General features: G+C 40.7%; 1 protein-coding gene across 2 annotated transcripts in view; it reads left to right on the top strand.

The window, feature by feature from the left end:
* ADARB2 (adenosine deaminase RNA specific B2 (inactive)) overlaps positions 1-17,573 on the top strand; it is a 315,813-nt gene that overhangs the window by 254,887 nt on the left and 43,353 nt on the right. For both annotated transcript variants that reach the window (XM_074899956.1, XM_074899955.1), the window contains one exon: positions 13,116-13,284. In XM_074899956.1, the coding sequence (XP_074756057.1) occupies positions 13,116-13,284 (169 nt within the window). The remainder of the gene's footprint in view (positions 1-13,115; positions 13,285-17,573) is intronic.

The following is a 17,573-nucleotide window of genomic DNA, read 5'->3' as shown; positions in this document are numbered from 1 at the left end:
AGATAACCTTGAAAAAATCTGCCTAGGTAGGAGCAAATTACCACAGTAGATACCAGCCGATGTTATATTATCTGATGTAATATAATAATTGAATAGAATAATAATTAACAAACTAACATAACAGATCTTGAACTAAACATTTCAAAAGATGGAATAGTTGAAGTAAATTATTTAACACTTCTCCAGTTATAATATACTTGAAATCTGCCAGTCCTCTAACACATTCTAATTTTGTTGAAACACATTCAGAGAAGATTATTCTATCAAAAATTGTTTGACTGAATCTAGAAAAAATTGTTTAACAAGCAAGACATTACATTCAAATCTTCTATGTACAGCAAGCCGTATTTCCACAGAAATCTTCTAGCAGAACAAGTATACTTGTTACTGTAGCATAATATGAGGACCTAAGTTTTATTGTATACTGACTATCCACAGGAGTTCTCCTGACTTCTCTGAAGATATGATGGGTTGACATATGGTAAATTAAGAACATCAGTTCAGCTGTGGAAAAGATAGTCTGGATACCATCATGTCAAACACAAACCATCACCTCAGAACATACATACCCAAGCATGTATTCCACGGAATTAACTTTCCTCAATGTTTTGCATTTGTGGCTAAAACACAGTTGATAACACCAATGTTTTGGCTATTGCTAGACAGTATTTACAAAGTGTCAAGACTTTCTCTCTTCATCCCCAGCAAGTAAGCAATGTGTGGGCAAGAGGCTGGGAGGGGATAGAGCCAGGACAGCTGTCCCCAGCTGACCAACGGGATATTCCATGCCTTACAACATTGCGCTCAGCAGTAAAATTTTGGGGAAGGAAGAAGAGGGATAAATTTGGGTTTATGGCATTTGTCTTGCCAAGCAACCATGAAATATCATTATGTCAATCCATGAGCTTTCTTGCCTTCCTTCTATTTTCTCCCAGTCCCACAGAGGAGGGGAATGAGCAAGAGGCTGGGTGAGTGTTTGGCTGTTGGCCAGGATCAACCAATATTTCATTTCAGTGTATGTAAACAAAAATAGCTGCACATACTGTTTCTTGCTGTCACAGATTAAGGTAACCTACCAGCTTCCCCGCTTCCTATGTGACTCTCTCTCTTTCAGGCACAGTTTGGACATCTTATCTTGACCCAGTGATCTGCTGTACCCTTTTACTGAAAAGTTTGCAGGGAGAAATAATTTGAAAAATTATTATTAGGCAAGTTGATACAGTTGGAAAAAAAACAAGGGCAAGCAAGCTAGTATTTTCTATCACAGGGCAACAAATGTGAAACTGCAGCACTCTCACTTACCTCCATCCCTGATGCATGGCATCACAGATTGTCAGATAAGACAGGAGGCTGAGGAGCTGCTGGCGAGAAAGAAGTTCTTGCAAGGCTCTGTGAAGAGCAAGATCCCACCAAGGGTCACCAATCAGGGCAGCCGGCTTTGGCCAGTGTGCAAGTCATCGAGGAAAGAGCAGAGACAGTGCTGCCCATTCCCCAGAGCTGGGCGGCAGGAAGGAAGGCCCAGCGCCAGGCAGTGCAGGGTGGGAGGTGGACGTGTGAGCTCCACACCCAGTGCTGCGATCTAAAGGCTGGCAGCACTTGTACTGTTTATTTACACCACGGAGAGAGTTTGACTTTGCTAGCTCTGAACAGATATGGGCATACATTTGTGCTCTACCTGAAATCACTGGACGCAGTAAAGAATTCCTGTCACTCAGTGCAGAGATGATCTATTATTGCTGAGGTCCTCTTTGCAAGAAAAACCTCCCATAATCATTATGGACAAAATGAGACTGCTATTTAAACACTATTTTCCCATTTGTATTTGACAAATCTTAGCAGTTTAAATACTGATAGGAACTTTTTGTCATGCTTTCTGTTAAAAATGAATCATTAAGAAAGTTCAGTCCTTTTCACAGGAGCATGGCATTCACAGAAAAAGGTTATGAGTTGATTTCTCACTTCAATTTTCTCTCTTCTTCTACCTTTTTTTTTTTTTAGGCTGACAATCATTTTGATGTTAAAAGCAAACTAGGAGGTCTTCTCTGTTATCTTGTATGAAATAAAGATGAACTGGACAAAAGAGCCCTAAATAGCAATTTCATGCTGCAATAAAAGATGGGAAATTATCATCTGGATCTCATGGAACAGATCTTAATCACTGCTAAGTGGAATAAGAGAAAAAGTAAAGTTGACAATACGTCTCCATGGATCTTTACAGTCATATTAAGAATCATAAAGCCTGATGTCTAAGTACAATCAGGTATATTGATGGCCAATTGATTTCTGATCCTTGGTTTAAATAGAAAGTTGTAAAGTAGCAAAATACAGTAGAAAATTCAGGCCCTATGTAGAGTATCAATCTGCTCCATCACAGGTTGGATTCAAGTAGACAAACCAGTTAGAGGAACTATGAATAATTTAGAGATTAGTGCCTAGGACAGATCCCTTCAAGAAGAGTCAGGGGAGTAATTTAGGCTCTCCTCTCCAGTCCCATTTGCATAGTTAGATGGTTACTAAAAGTCTGGTCCCAGTAAGACTCAGTGTTTCAAAGATAATTAAATTACTGAAATAGAAATTGGGTGCTCAAACTGCTGACATGCTTTTGAAAATCTCTTCACCTTCTGTTGCTTGATGCTCTTAAGGACATGGCACAAAGCCGTTTGACATTCTTGGAAGCATTATCCACTTCTTACATGTGCCCAGGTTGACACATCACCACCAGATGACATGTTTTTTCAAAATATTTTAGAACAGGTAAATAGATATGTAGTTAGAAACCATATATGTCACTCTTACTCAGATATCTGATTTCTTCTGGTTATAAACCTTAAACCAATAATCTTCAGATTCACCCTAAATAATTTTGAACTCCGTAAGGGCATCCCTTTCCCACAGCTGCAAATGTAGTCCTGAATTTTGTAATGTGGACCTATAATGGGCAGACTAGGATTCCTGCAGCCCAAGAGATTTAGGTTTCCAAATCCCAGCCCAAAGGATGTCTGAGGTTTTGCAGTTAAAACTAGCTCCACCAGGTTCATCACTTCTTTTAAAATATGTATTTAGGCATGCCACTGCAAGTACTCCCCCTACAAGAGCAACAGTGAGTGTTTCTTCATCTTCTCTGTTGAATCAGTGCTAAGGAACAGAAAATAGTTGAAGATACATCACTTAGAAACTGGGAGATGGGACACAGCCCTGTAGCCTTGCATAGGGTAGGGAAAACCAGGTTCAAGGTCATCTTCCAGGCCAGTTTATATATTTTACAATAAACAAGAAAAAATGCGTGCGCCAGCTGGGACTAAGTAAAGAACCAGGGCTTCACTTTTGGAGGTGGGCACCCCAGCCAGCACATCACACAGCCCCCCTTGCTGTTATTGTCTAACAACTCTGTCCTCTTAGCTGCTTGGTGTCACAGGTTCAGCAAGAAGAGGGGAACACACCCTTCTCATATCAGAAGTTTTAGGCACTCCCGTAGGAGAACGACCCAATCTGGGAAGGGAATTGAGCTGCCCTTTTCTACCTGCTGCACAAGCTGTAGGTGTCTCCAGCACATCTTACTGGTGTCTTTTGGACAGCTACAGCAGCAAAAATCTTTTTCCTTGCTGTGTCCACTTATTGTTCTGGCTTCCATTTCAGAGCAGCTAGCTCTTTTCAGATGCTGAGCCTTTATCCCAAACCATTTACTGTCTCTGGACTTAGCTTTTGGTTCTTGCTGTTTAAAAATTATTTCTGATTGACATAGTAACTGACACCTCTCAAAACCTGGATGCAGGCAAGGCCTTGGCTCCGTGTCACATATAATTGAACTGGCCACAAGATGGGTATAATAATTAACATAAAGCATGTAAATGAAAAATAGGCAGTTCTGTTTTCATCCCTAAGTGTGTGAAGCAAGGAGATGGAAGGTTCAGACTTTCATTTTGCTCTGTGATAAGCCAAACTGGAAATTGTCCCAATCTCAATACAAAGAGTGCATCTCATCCTAAAAACAGGTTTCTTGGGTGAAAAAAAGTCATAGTGACATCAACCATTGCTTTTACTTTACTGAGCTAGTAAAATGCATTGGAAGACTTTTTAAATGAAAGTACACTTCAAAAGAAAAAAAAAAAAAATAAGAATAAGTTACTCCTGTACTTATCTGCCAAAATCCACATTCAGGATTTCATCTTTTTTCACTGCAATTAAGGATCTCACTAGCATATCAGACTGTCAATTTACTTAGTGCTCAGATAAGAGTGGCGCAGCATTTGTTAGAGAAACACTGATATCTGCACTGAGGACCTGTCAGGAAAAGTGCAGTTCAGTCCTGTTTTAAAATTAAGAATTATCTGTAAACCCCTACACAACCCTGTTCCTGAGGAAAAAAACAGTGTTCAAAATCACATGAAAGGAAGGGACTCTCAAATAACATTGATTCTGCCACTATCAGTTTAGGTTAAGAAAAAAATCTTCATGGATTTAGTATGGGGATGAAGCATGTAGGGGCCTGGACTGACTGTCCCTCCTCCCCCTCCAGATTTCCAAAGCCCACATTGAGGAAAGGAAGGGAAGGCAAAGGGCACTGGTGCTTGCAAGCACGGCATTGTCTCCTTCCACACTCAGAAGCAAAGCTGATGGGATTTCATCCTTTCCATCCGCTAAGGGGAGGAGAGAAATGGACCATAGAAATTAGAACTGGGAAAGACCACTAAGTCATCCAGTCCATTTCCCTGCAAGCACAAGATTGTTCCCCATGGTGCATTCCTGAGTGCTTTTTCTGGTGTAGATTTAAATTAATCTATTAGCAATGGGGCTTTCAACACCACCTTGGGAGACCATTCTACTCTAATGGATCTCATTGTTAATAATTCTCACCAGTTATTCAGCCTGACTTTTATTTTCTGTGATGTCATCCCAGGTCCTCAGTTGTACTGCTCTAAATTTAGTACCCATCTCTCTCCTTGGAGTTTTGCACCCAAGAAGGTGCTCGGGAAGCACCTATACCACCTTCATAGGTGTCACTTACCAAAGGTTCACATATTTAATTTTGTACTTTTTCCTGCTGGGTCACTCTCCTCAACAGTTTTGCCCCTGTTTTCTGATTCACCTCCACTTTGGCAAACTCCTCTCCATTCTTTTCTGGGCTGGGAAATCCTCCTTGGGAATGAGGCTTACTGGAAAGACCTGCATAGAAACATCTTGCAAAATGGATTAGTGCAAGAGTCCTTTTTCAGGCATTCGATGATGTGATTGAGTTCAAAACCAGTTTGTGTCAGAAAGGGATTTTTCTTCTGGAGGAACTGAATTGGGAATTTGTTCACAAAGCAATACCCATGGCATTGGGGGAAGTTTACTGTGCCTGGCTGTGAAAGGAGAGCCACAGCCACTCTCAGACAATACCCTGACTCTTGCTTCCAGCACAGAGGGCTCAGAGATCAGGGTAGAGAGAACTGCGCCTCTGTCCCTGCTTGTTCACTGACGAAGATGAAGAGCACTGCAGAGAATAGACTTCCCTAGGCAGCGCAGTCAGAGGCAAGATTACCCAACACATTAATAAAGGAAGAAAATACAAGGCGCTCAGAGGCTCCCTCTACACCCTCTTTCCACAGAAATACAATATATTCACTTTCACATAACCCACAGCTTGATGTCAGGAAAAGAAATACCTGCACAACTCCAGCATTTCAAAGACTACATTCCATTTATACCCCCAAATATCTTTAACCTCACTGCTAGCAAGTTCTTTATTCCTAATATTTTCTAGCTATGTATTTGCCTTTTGTTCAGACTTCTGCTATTATGTTTCATAAGCCCTTAGCCTGCTTCTTCCTTGCCAGTTTTTTGGTCAGCCACTTCTCCACATCAGCTGCTCCCTTCCACCTCAAGGTTGCTCCTTGGGACACCCAATTGTGAGCTATGGAATACAATGAGGGTGCTCACTGAAGTCCCAGTCTCCCATTTGTCACTGAAATGATCACAGTCACCACCACTGGTACTGTACAAAATGGAGAATAAAAACTGAGCTACAGTAGAGTCTTTATGGCTGGCAGATATATGCATACTGTTAATAGCTATATGCATACTGTTAATCATGCCTGCTGTACACAATTTTTCTCTTATGGCTACATATTCTCTTTTTTTGGAGTTGCAAGTGTGGTTTTATTCTCCATGCAGAGCTGGGGACAGCAGAGGTCCCTGTGTCAGGTGTGCCTATTCTACATTGAAACTGGAGGGCAGGGTACACCATGCCTCACACACCAGTCTCTCAATCCTCAGCTCCCTCCTCACACATGCATCTTGATTTCAGTCCCTGTGAAACCTCAGAAAAGAGGGTGTTGTAGATGCATCACCAAGTTATGGGGCAAATGGACTGATGGACCTGGGTAAACACATCTGTCACTTCTAACCATAGACCTACCCCTATGCAAGCATTAACAAACATGGACAATAGTTTCAACTCCTTTTCAGAGAAACTTTACATTTTCCTGCTTTTTCTCAGAAAGAAGATAGGGAGAATAGCTTTTTGCCTCTTTTGCAGAAGTATTTAGTGTGGGATATTGCCCACTCCCAGAGTGGCAAGCACAGGGCTCTAACCTGGCTCAGGGACCTGCCTTTGGACAGTGGGGTGGGTGCAGGATTGTGCCCATGGCATGTCCCCACAGGCAGCTTTTCCAGCATCACTGCCCTTTCAGGTCTTGACTATCTCTTATTACAAAATTAAAGCCATTCTAAGGATGTGGTAGAGCTGCCAGGGAAAAAGATAACAGAAAATAATGCAGGACTTGACAGTGCTATATAGCATCAAGAAATATTCCTTTCCTAAACAAACCTGAAATGGAAACCTGAACTTATTCAGCTAAAAGTAAAGCGTATTTAAAAAAAAAAAAAAAATCCTCCACTGTGATCAGAGCTCTATTAAGCTGCCTTGAAAATTATTCCAAATACACTTTTTTGCAGATAACAATAGACAATCCTTTTGACTGATTTGTTAAAAAACGTAAAGAAAGAGCATAAAATTATTGCTTATCAGAGAGAGAAGCAGCACCATTTAAAATAACATGAAATTGTACCCCATGAATTATTCACAAGGGCTGATGTTAGTTACACTATCATTATTTCTGGCTTTCCATTTTACCGCATAGGATTTTGTGTCAGTTGTCTCCAACCCAATAAAAGGGGGGGGGGGGGGAGTGGGGGGAGGTGTTAATTAATCAAACCTGATTTTTATGATTATTTTTCCCAATTTAAAAAAAAAAAATATTTCAAGCAGTGAGTTGTTTTCATGGTGTCATGTTGAAAAAGAAGATAGATTTCATTACTGCTAGCAGGGTCTAAAACATGCAGCGAAATAGACGCTTACACACTGACTGGTGTTTATCTACGTGTTGCGCCAGCTGCTGAGAAGCCGAAGTGTGATCCCAGTTGTATGCTGGCATTAGCAGTTGCAAACTCCATCCTGTTCAATGTGAATTAAGCTCCCTGAATTTCACAGAACTTTTCTGATATACAACCAGTGTGATTCACTTTTCTGATTGCGCATAACTGTCAACACCTGTTGCAATTGCCTAGTGATTTTGATTATCCTTCTCCAAAACATAAATATGCAGGGCTGCAAATTCTTGTCTTGTGGAAGGTCTTAATGATCATAGCACACTAGAAGTGAGAGTAGCTCTATTAAAGTTAGCAGAAACATCGATTAGACTAGCTAAAACTCTCTGGTTTTATTGGTAGAGCTGTGTCTCGAAGCAGATGGGTGTAGACAGTTTGCGTTTATGGCCGTGACTGACTTAAAAGCACAGCTCACAACTGTAGCACATAAGATGACAGCCAGTTCTCCATGTCTACTTTATCTACGGAGCAAAACTTCATATTTTTTCTTGCTTACTGTCTCTTTTGTCAGCATCTTTCTAAATCATTTCTATTGCAAAATCTGTGGCTGTAAGACTGATGTTTTGGGAGACCATGTAGGGAAGACAGCATTGTTTGCTTTATGTGTGTAATAGCCCAGCTCAAGGCAATATGACCATCCATGAATATATTAACATTAATACAAACAATTATCCTTAATTGTCGTGGGGAAAAAAATGAAAAAAATATTTCAAAAGCTTTAGACATTAGGAAAAAAAAATTAAAGGGAACTAGATCTGCTCTGATTTCCATCTTACAATTTGGGGAGTTTTGATTCACACATGGTATTTGGTTATTTGTAATAAGAGAAATCTGTCTACAGTGTAGAAAGCTATACTTCTGCTGGCTGTCTACAGGTCTTCAGAGTTCATGAAGAAAAGCTGGCAATACTGAGATACAATGCAGACTATCCAAAAGCAAATATATAAAACCAGACAGATGAATCACCTCCCAGGAAAGTTCCTCTCCTTTGACTATAGTCTACAGGAATTAGCTCAGGAACAGACATCTAAAGTCTAGTTATCCAGAATAGCTGAAATGAATTCCACCACTGGTGTCAACAAAGTGAAAATGGCTTATAACAAAACACATTTTCTTTTCAGCGGCTCAGCTATGACATGGAAGTCTGGATTATCATTGATACACAGAAAAAATGAACATTAGCAGGGTCGAGGTCCACCCTGCCTGGCTGTGAGAGGTGACCCTGCTCACTAGACCCCGGGGTGAGGCTCAAGCTTTCAGCAGAGCACCAGGAAGACTCATTACTTCACCAGATCATTAGACTGAATCTGTGATCAAAGACAGTGTGTCATTTATGGGTACATTTTTGTTCTATAACACAACTAATTAATTGGCAGAATGTTTTAAAATAAAATGTGGCAGATTCCCTTCCAGCTCTCCCATCTGTCCCCATCATCATACGATTCTATGATCAACACAGCGTTAGCCAGGACCCAGTCAGTATGCTGACACAGCTCCCCAGTTTCCTTTCCCCTGCTCCATTTCCTTTTCAAATTGAAAACTATTAGGAGTCTTTAGGCAAATAATAGAAACCTAATGCAGGTGCCTGTTATAAATCGTTCACTAGTTACTTTTAACCTAAAGTCTCCTCAAACATTACTTTGCAGAACAAGGCAAGGGAAAGAAATGCCTCATGAACTCTGACAGTCAGCGGGTCAGGAGTTAAGGTCATAATAATGTAGCCCATTTCTTCTTGTTTGTCAAATGACCTGAACACAGTTAGATCCCTGGGTCTTTCATCCGAGATTGACTCCCCTCAGTAAGAACATGGGTCTTGCCAAGAGCCATGCTTGTCTAGGATCATACCCTGCTGTACACTGACGGCTGGTTGGTGACAGGTTAGTGCTAGTTTAGGATTTTGCCACACCCAACTTAAGCACAACTTGATGATGTGCTTGGCCTAGATCTGCCACATGTCTGAGGTTAAATTAATCAATGTTTAGCAGCCAGCTTGACATTCATAAATAGAAATAACTTGAGAAATTTTAAGTATTCTGCAGTCAAAATAAAATAGGAAGTAAACATTAATAACAAGAGTTAGTAATGAGTGTTTTTTATGCAAAATAGACAAATGTACAGAAGTGCTTATTAATTCTGAATCACTGAAGCAAGTATCTAGGCTCGAGAGTTAGAAATGCTGCCTAAAATGCCAATGTGATCAGTCAATGTTAAAATTTGCCTTCATCAGCTAGGCATCATGTGTCTTATTCTCAGAGAGAAATTCCTCCTATGTTCACGGGAAATAATACCAAGCATTTCACAGAGGATCGACTCCAACTCTATGTATGTACAATACAAGGCATGCAAGAGGACAATCTGTTAGCATATATCCTCCTGATCACGTTGGACAACTTTCAGGTTGTTGGAAGTATTTCTCATCATGGTGGGTGCCTTCACATGCAGCATTGAACAGTGCTGCACTGGTCACAGATCACTTTCCCCATTTGGCTCCCCAGTGAGGTGTAAATATTTCAGAGTTTATGCATAAGTCATGTACACCTGTGGTTCTGAGTGCCATAGTAGTGAGACATAATTCTTGAGTATTTCTGAGCATGGAGGAACATGGATTATTTTCTGTCATTGCAAAAATACATGGAGATTTTTAAGGTTTAACACTCAGACCGGTTCTGCAAATTCTTGGAAATGATTGCCTCCAGCCCCAGGCAACATCTAAGTGATGTTCTGCAAACACATACACCTTGCCAGGACTGGCAGACACCCCAGGCTGTGTCCACATATGACTACCTAGTGGGGCCCCATATCACTGAAACCCAACATATGGAGTTAATTCACCCAGAAATGAGCACCTCAAGCACACTTTCTATTACTGTGCAGGGGGACATTGTGACAGCAAACAACATCAGAGGGATTCATATTATTACTGCATCAGTAGATGTTGGGTGCCTTTGTGTTTCATTTGTGAATAAATCCAGACCTCACAGAAAATCCTGAGTGTGTTCATCATCTTACATCGATACTCGAAGAAAGAGTTAAGCTTATTTATGAATAAAATGTCTGAAAAAATAAAAGGAATCACACCATGCACTGTACTGATTGGGAGGGCTGTGTAAGGTATACATCCTGGAGAGCAGGAGAGCAGGATGGCTTCCCCAGATGTTTTGCTCTGTGTTTGCAGAGGGTGGTGCTTTGACTGCGAGGTGAAGGGGGAGTTGAGGAGGCACATTAGGGGTATGCTAATATCAGGAGAAGGAAGCAGTCGTCTCACTGACCTGAGAAGGAGTATTGATGGAGGTCCTCAGGTGCAGGCAGAGAGGCTTATGGGTTTCTGAACAAGGGAATTGTCTCCTGGTGTACTTCTGCTGTGCTGAGGAAAACAAGACCCTGTCCACATTGGTAAATAAACAAAATAAAACCAAAAAACAGCTGATTTTTGTCATAGACCTTCCAACCAAGGAAAATACTACAATCTGTTCAGCAAAGTATACGATACTTTTTGAGGTGCTGAAAGGGACCCAGACACCTCTGTTGCAGGCAGTGCCTGAGGAAATGTTTGGTGTCAGTCCATGTGAAAGACACAGTTAACTAGACAGGCAGGTGTCTGATCTAAGATACCTATTATTTTTCTCATGAAAGCAGTGACCCTAAAGCAAAATGACACGAAAGCAATTCTAATGTACAGAGTATAAATGCCTTTCTTTGTAGGGAAATAGCCATTTGCTCACCCCAACTTTTTATCTAGTAACTGGAATAAACATAAATGCTTTGCAATTCCATTTCTCCATTCGTTCTCCCACATGCTCCCATCTTCACTACTTGGGTTTTCTAGATTGCAGTTCTCTTTGTTTGGTTTGGTTTGTTGGGTTTTTTTTAATAAATACTCCTAAAAACCACTTTTTAGGGCCACATTCATAGTAAAAAATAGAGATTAAACTTCCAACACAGGCATAGAGTGATGTGTACTTTGTCACTAGTACCTATAACAACTTCTATATGAGACTGTCACAACCAGGGGGTCAGGTGTGATTAACTGAATTTTTCACAATACTTATACATCTCCTACAAATGTCCGAATGCTGCAATGACACAATACTACTAAACCTTTTGTACTGCTGATGTGGTTATCATTTTGATATAGGCATGACATAATTTTCATATAATTTACTATTATATACATTAAGCATGTCAACAGTGCTATAGCATGGCATCCACCACTAGTCCCAATGCTGTGTGGAGATTATGAAGTATTACTGATCCTATTTACTAACTGGGACATCACTGGCAACACTAGCCCTTTATGTTTAAAATACAGTTTCCTTCTCCATTCAGCTGTTTTCTTATATCACACCAATGGATCTTATGCAAGAACATAGCCCCAACCATGGTGCTTCCAACCCAAAAAACCTCTGCAATTTTTTGTTTTTTCTGGAACTCAGTAGGCTTCATCAAAAGAAAAAAAAAAATATTGCTGACTCTATAAATTCCTTAAGCTTTTCTACAGCTGAAGTAACATCATAGAAACAGCATCACGAGACCCATGGTGAGATTGTTTCCATTCCCCCTATGGGTATTTACAGCCTCAGACCTGTCTTTGCCACTGACTCATCAGACTTTGAGGGCTTGATTCAGTTTCTTAAACATGGGCATCTATTTCCAGAGTCATTTTGTGGATGGGGAGGGTGTAGAGCCTCCTGGACAGAGGTTAGGCAGGACACTGAAGGCATCTCAAGTGACACTACACGGGTACCACCATGCCAACCCCAGCAGACTGACTTGCTATACTGTACATGTGTTTGCCTACACACAGTCGTGTACAGCTGTCAGAGTCCAACACTCTGAGGCTACTTTGTCACACCTAGAGGAAGCATCCATCAGCCAGAAAAGTCTCTTTTCTCAAGAGCTGCTCCTTTGTTCTTTGATATTCAGAGAGATCTATCCTGAAATGTGCTGTTCAGTAGATGATTTCGGTTTAGGCTCTTCTTTGAAATTATCCACACAGCTGAATGAGCTACATTTTACAGTGAAACTTGGGTCCTACTGAAGTCTGTAAAAATGTTGCCACTGACTCTGAAGAAAGCAGGATTTAATCATAGAAAGTGTCTATCTGGATCAAGAAGGACTTGTCTGTCAATTGCCATCACCTTTATCTGGAGAGGCAACAGAGGAACAAAGCTGGTCTTGGTGATGAATGCTCCGTCCCTGAGATCACAGTGGAAAAGAAACCGATGTAGTTGCTCTTGGAGAAATGAAAAGGAAACTGGACTGAAAGTCAGATCTGTTTTTTCTCTCAGATTTTTAAAGAACAGCTCCAGAAGTGTTACTTGCATTTTATTTAGTACTTATAGTGCAACAGCAATGAAATCTAACATTACAGGGAGTGTGTGTTCCCACCAGAAAATGTCTTCAACAGCTCATAAAAACCTGGCCATTTATCAGCACTGCAGGAGATCTTTATTACCTCCCTACAGCATATGCTCTCCTATGATGTAGTTATTGATTTAACAAGTAAACTTCGTGGCAAGCTTTTATCTTGGAATTAGCAGCAAGACTGAAATAGAGCCCTTATTATTCTAATAACACAGAGATGTGAGATTCCTGCATATTCCAAAGGCCGTATCATCACCTTAACAAGCATCCCATTAGGGCTGTCTGAGCTGCCACATCAAAGCGTGGGCTGTGAGGACTTTAACAGTCATGATATCATACTCATCCCCAGCAATTTCACAACCCTTCTGTTTTTCTTCCTACAGGTTTGGACATCAGGCAAGCTCAGGTTATTGTGCTGTCATCGGGTACCAAATGTATAAATGGGGAATACATTAATGACCAAGGACTTGCAGTCAATGATTGCCATGCAGAAATCGTGGCAAGAAGGGCATTTGTTCACTTCCTCTACTCACAGCTGGAGCTACACTTAAGGTAACTGAATTCTGTTGATGCTTGGTGGAACAGATCCATCCTCAAGACATCTGAACTATTTGCTTCTTTATGTTGTTTTTTCTGAGTCTTTAGCTGATGAAGGACCACTACATTGCACAGAAAAAAAGGAGACATTTAGATTGTCTAAAGTGTTGGGTCATGAGCTCCTTTACTTCAGCTGATTTTCTTTCAGTAGCTATTAGATATGACTCATAAAGCTGGGTTTTATGAAGCCTGATGATTCTGTACAAATCTTTACGTGCAGGCTTATTAGCATCATTCACTGGCCAGAGACTGGAAGGGGGTCATTTTGCTCACTGCAGACATTTTCTTGTCTTCCTTGCTGCTGCTGAAATATCTCAAAGAAGTGATTTATCAATCATAAATGCCTTCATTGATTCACTAGAGAATCAATGAGTGTTAACAGTACAGTAAACTTTGTGCCAAAGTTCCAGATGCTATCACTCACTTCTTCTTTACGATGTTTTAAAATGTTATAGTATGTAGAATCACTACAAAGGAATTATTGTTCCTGTCTTCAGCCAAACCCACCTTGTTACCATTTAAATGGTTAATGAGTCATATACTGCCTGGAAGCTGGTAATAAGTGGGGAACTGCAGAGGTCTATCCTGGGACCTCGCTAATCATGTCTACCAACAACCTGGAAAATGCTTTGTAGTGCTTGGTTATAAGCTTTGGTTATAAGCTTTGCAGAGGACACCAAACTGTGGGGAGGACCAGTCAATATGCTTGAGGGCTGGGTTGTTATCCAGGCAGGCTGACAGGAAACTCAACAAGGACAAATGGGAAGTCCTGCACTGAGGAGGAAAGAATAACCTGAAACAATACAGGCTGAAGCCTTACTGGCTGGGCAGCAGCTCTGCTGAAAAGAGACAGGGTTTGGAGGCAGACAGCAAATTGAACATGAGATAGTAGTTTGCCTGGCAGCAAACAGGGTCAGCGGGATCCCAGGCTGTACGAAGAGACAGTCAAGGGATGTGATCACCTCCCACTACTCCGCACTCATTAGACCACATCTACAATACCATGTGCAGTTTTGGCTCACCCAATACAGGAAAGACATCAACCATCTGAAGCAGGTTCAGCAAAGGCCACCCAGATGCTCAGGGGCCAGAGCACTTGGCCTGTGTGGAGGGGCTGAGGGAGCTGAGTCTGGTCAGAGTGGAGATGGAATGGTAAACCCAGCAGAACATATGTCAACAATACAATGAAGCTGGCATCTTTACCAAGATGCACAGTGGGAAGATGACAGACAACAGGCACACACTGAAACAAGAGAAGCTTAGTGTGACTACTAGGGCAAACTGTCCCCAAGGGAATAGGCAAGCAGTGGAACATGTCACTCAGCAGGGTTGTGCAGTCTCCCTCCTCTCTTGGAGGTTTTCAAAACCTGAGTGGATAAAGCCCTGAGCAACCTGGTAAACTGCTTTGAGCAGGAGGTTGGGCTGGAGGCTTGAGGTGCTTTCTAGCCTGAATTATCCTATGATGCTATGAAAACTGAGCAGAAGTGAAGCTGAGGTGGCATTTATTGTCCAAAGAATGAAGGAAGCAAGGAAAGAAAACAAACAAAACCCCCTTTATCTATAGGTCATTCTTCTGCCCTCTATTCTTGCTTGTATTTTCATGCGACTATCTGAAGGCCATTAACCTCAGTGAAAAAACTCCTTTTAACTTCAGAAGGTTTTGCATCAGGTCACAGACACAAGAATTATTCTGAGCAGGATTGTGTGTTCTCGTGAGCACCTATGATACTGTTGCACGGAAGCAACGATAATAGAAATAATGGTTATTTTCACTTCAGTCTGGAATTGAAGAAAAGAGAGTATATTGTGTAGATGAGCTTGGCTAACAAAGGGGGACAAGAGCCTTGAAGGGTTTAATCAAAAACAATATTCTATTTCAATCTGAATTGCTTTCAAGTTTACATTAAATTATGTTTTCAGCAGTGTAGAAGCCCTAGTACTTTCTTCATGCTACAGTCTCTTGGGAAACAAGTGCTACCACTGTATCTTAAACTATTGTATTGATCCACCTCCCTAACATGTTCAGTCATATTATTATTTTATTTGGATCAATGTTAACAGTCTTTTAAGAGAATCCTCAGTGCAGTACAAGTTCTTTTCACAATAACTTCAAATCACTCTCTGTTCAGCCAAGAGCAGGCACCACTGCTTCCCTGACCAGCACACATGATAAAAAAACAAAACTGTCAAGCCTAAGCACCTTTGAAAGACAGAGCTAGAGATATTGTCAAATCAGATTTTGCTTCCTTAAAGTCCATGGGGAAGAAAACTGTGTATTATAATATATTCCTTAATTCTAGTATTTATTGCTACATTCAGTTTTATGCCACCATCAGGAGCTTTGTCATATGGTTAGCAAATGGGGGTGTTCAAAATGAAATGAAAAATGCATTTTCTGCATGTTGAAGTCACATTTACCCCCTTTTCTCTAGAAAAAGAGAGAAAACTCCCACTGGCAGAGAAATCACACGGTGCTACTGCATAGCTAAAAGGACAGGTTTAGGACAGTCATGTTACCTCCACTGGTACTCCCTGCACACTAGCTCCTCAGGCCTGGGCGAAACACAAATGTGGCTTCTGCACTGTTATGCATTTGCATTAACCTAGCCCAAATTAAAGTCCTCTCCCAGGCCAGGAACCTGTTGTACAAAATCACCTATGAACTGAGACCAAAAAGATTGTTCCATAACCCAAAAAAAGAACTAAAGCATAGTTCTTGCCTCACAGAGCTAAAATTTTCCATCCCTCCCTATGGAACAGGCAAGTTTGTTGTCAAGAGTACAACAGTATTTTCCACATATCTTCATCCCATCAAGCCTAAAAGTGATCTCTGCAGCTGGATTTCAGACTTCAGGAACTTCCAGTGCAATGATTATTTTCCTATATGTTGCTGTCCTTGAAAAGTAATGAGTTTTCCAGAATTTACAAATACTACCATTGAAAGCAGAACATGTCCTTGCCTAAGTGCAGCATGGCTTCAAAGAGCAGGGAAAAAAAGGCTGAAGAAGCTAGGGCTAGGACAGAGAATTAAAGGCCAGGAGAGATGGATTCACTAAGTTGAATTTACTTCTTGACACCTGACACCTCACCTGAGATGTCTGTAAGTTAGTCAGTTGAGTGTGAACTAGATACCCAAGGCTCCTTTTATCACCAGTGGAGAGAGATGGACATCTCTGGAGTGGGACTCAGCAGATCTCATCAAGTATCTATTGTGGGTGAGATTAATTGCCACGTACTATGGGAATTTTATTCCATTTCTATATAGAGTGCATAGGGTGACTGCTTTGGATATTTAAACTGTAGAACAATCCCATCCACAAACCAAAGTTGCAGCAATATGTAAATTACTTTTTTTTTCCCTCCTCTTCATATTGCTAAATATTAGAGGTGTGTGACTCTCCTGACTTTTCTTGGGATAGAGAGTTCCAGAATGGGAACTTTATCATCTCTAAGAAGTGAGAGTGACAAATACTTCAAAAGGAAACTTTCTTTCAACAATTCATTGTCTAGAGCTTGAGTTAAATAAAAACTTAAAGCATAACTAAAAACCTGACAGCTTCTAACCAGTCTGATTAAAACCTTAGCCCTCCCAGATTTCATTTTTATGACAACCATAATCCTCCAGTTCTCAAGACTTTCACGAAAAAGATGAAAAGACGTAAATTTTCTGATGTAAAAAAGGACAAGAAAGACCTTTTGAGAAGCTTTTTCTAAAAATCACCATCAAAAAGTACATAAATACCTTAGTCTGATTCTCTTGCAATGACAGCAGTAAAATTCACATTGATTTCAGTGGGATTATTTATACCAACTGGCCAGTAGGGAATAAAAGAAAATCCAACTCTTCTTTTTTAAAGAAAAATAAAACTAATAGCCTATTCTTAAAATAAATCAGCACCATAGCAATCTTGCTGCTATAGTGGCCCTGCAGGAGCCAGAGGGATGATTTTACCAGGAGCTAAGTTCTTCCAGTGAGTTAGATGCAAACCACTGTTTATTTTATACATAAAAAGGAAGAAGTAGTCTTCATCCAGTGCAGTTAAGGTTTGTTGTGTTTTTTTTTTCTGGAAAAACCAGCTGCTTATTTTACATATACTATCTTTTATTTTGTCCTACTAGCCTCTTAACAGACAAAGCTCCTTCCCTTCTAAGCCTGCTGTTAGTTTCTCTAGGATACCATGCTGTAGGATGTAGTCCTAGACACATCCTGTACATAGGTTTACACGCTAAAAACAGCTCCTCTG

Source organism: Athene noctua, chromosome 2, assembly GCF_965140245.1.
Source record: "Athene noctua chromosome 2, bAthNoc1.hap1.1, whole genome shotgun sequence".
Lineage (NCBI taxonomy): Eukaryota > Metazoa > Chordata > Aves > Strigiformes > Strigidae > Athene > Athene noctua.
Note: the sequence above shows the minus strand (reverse complement) of the source record. Positions and strands in the feature narration are given on the sequence as shown.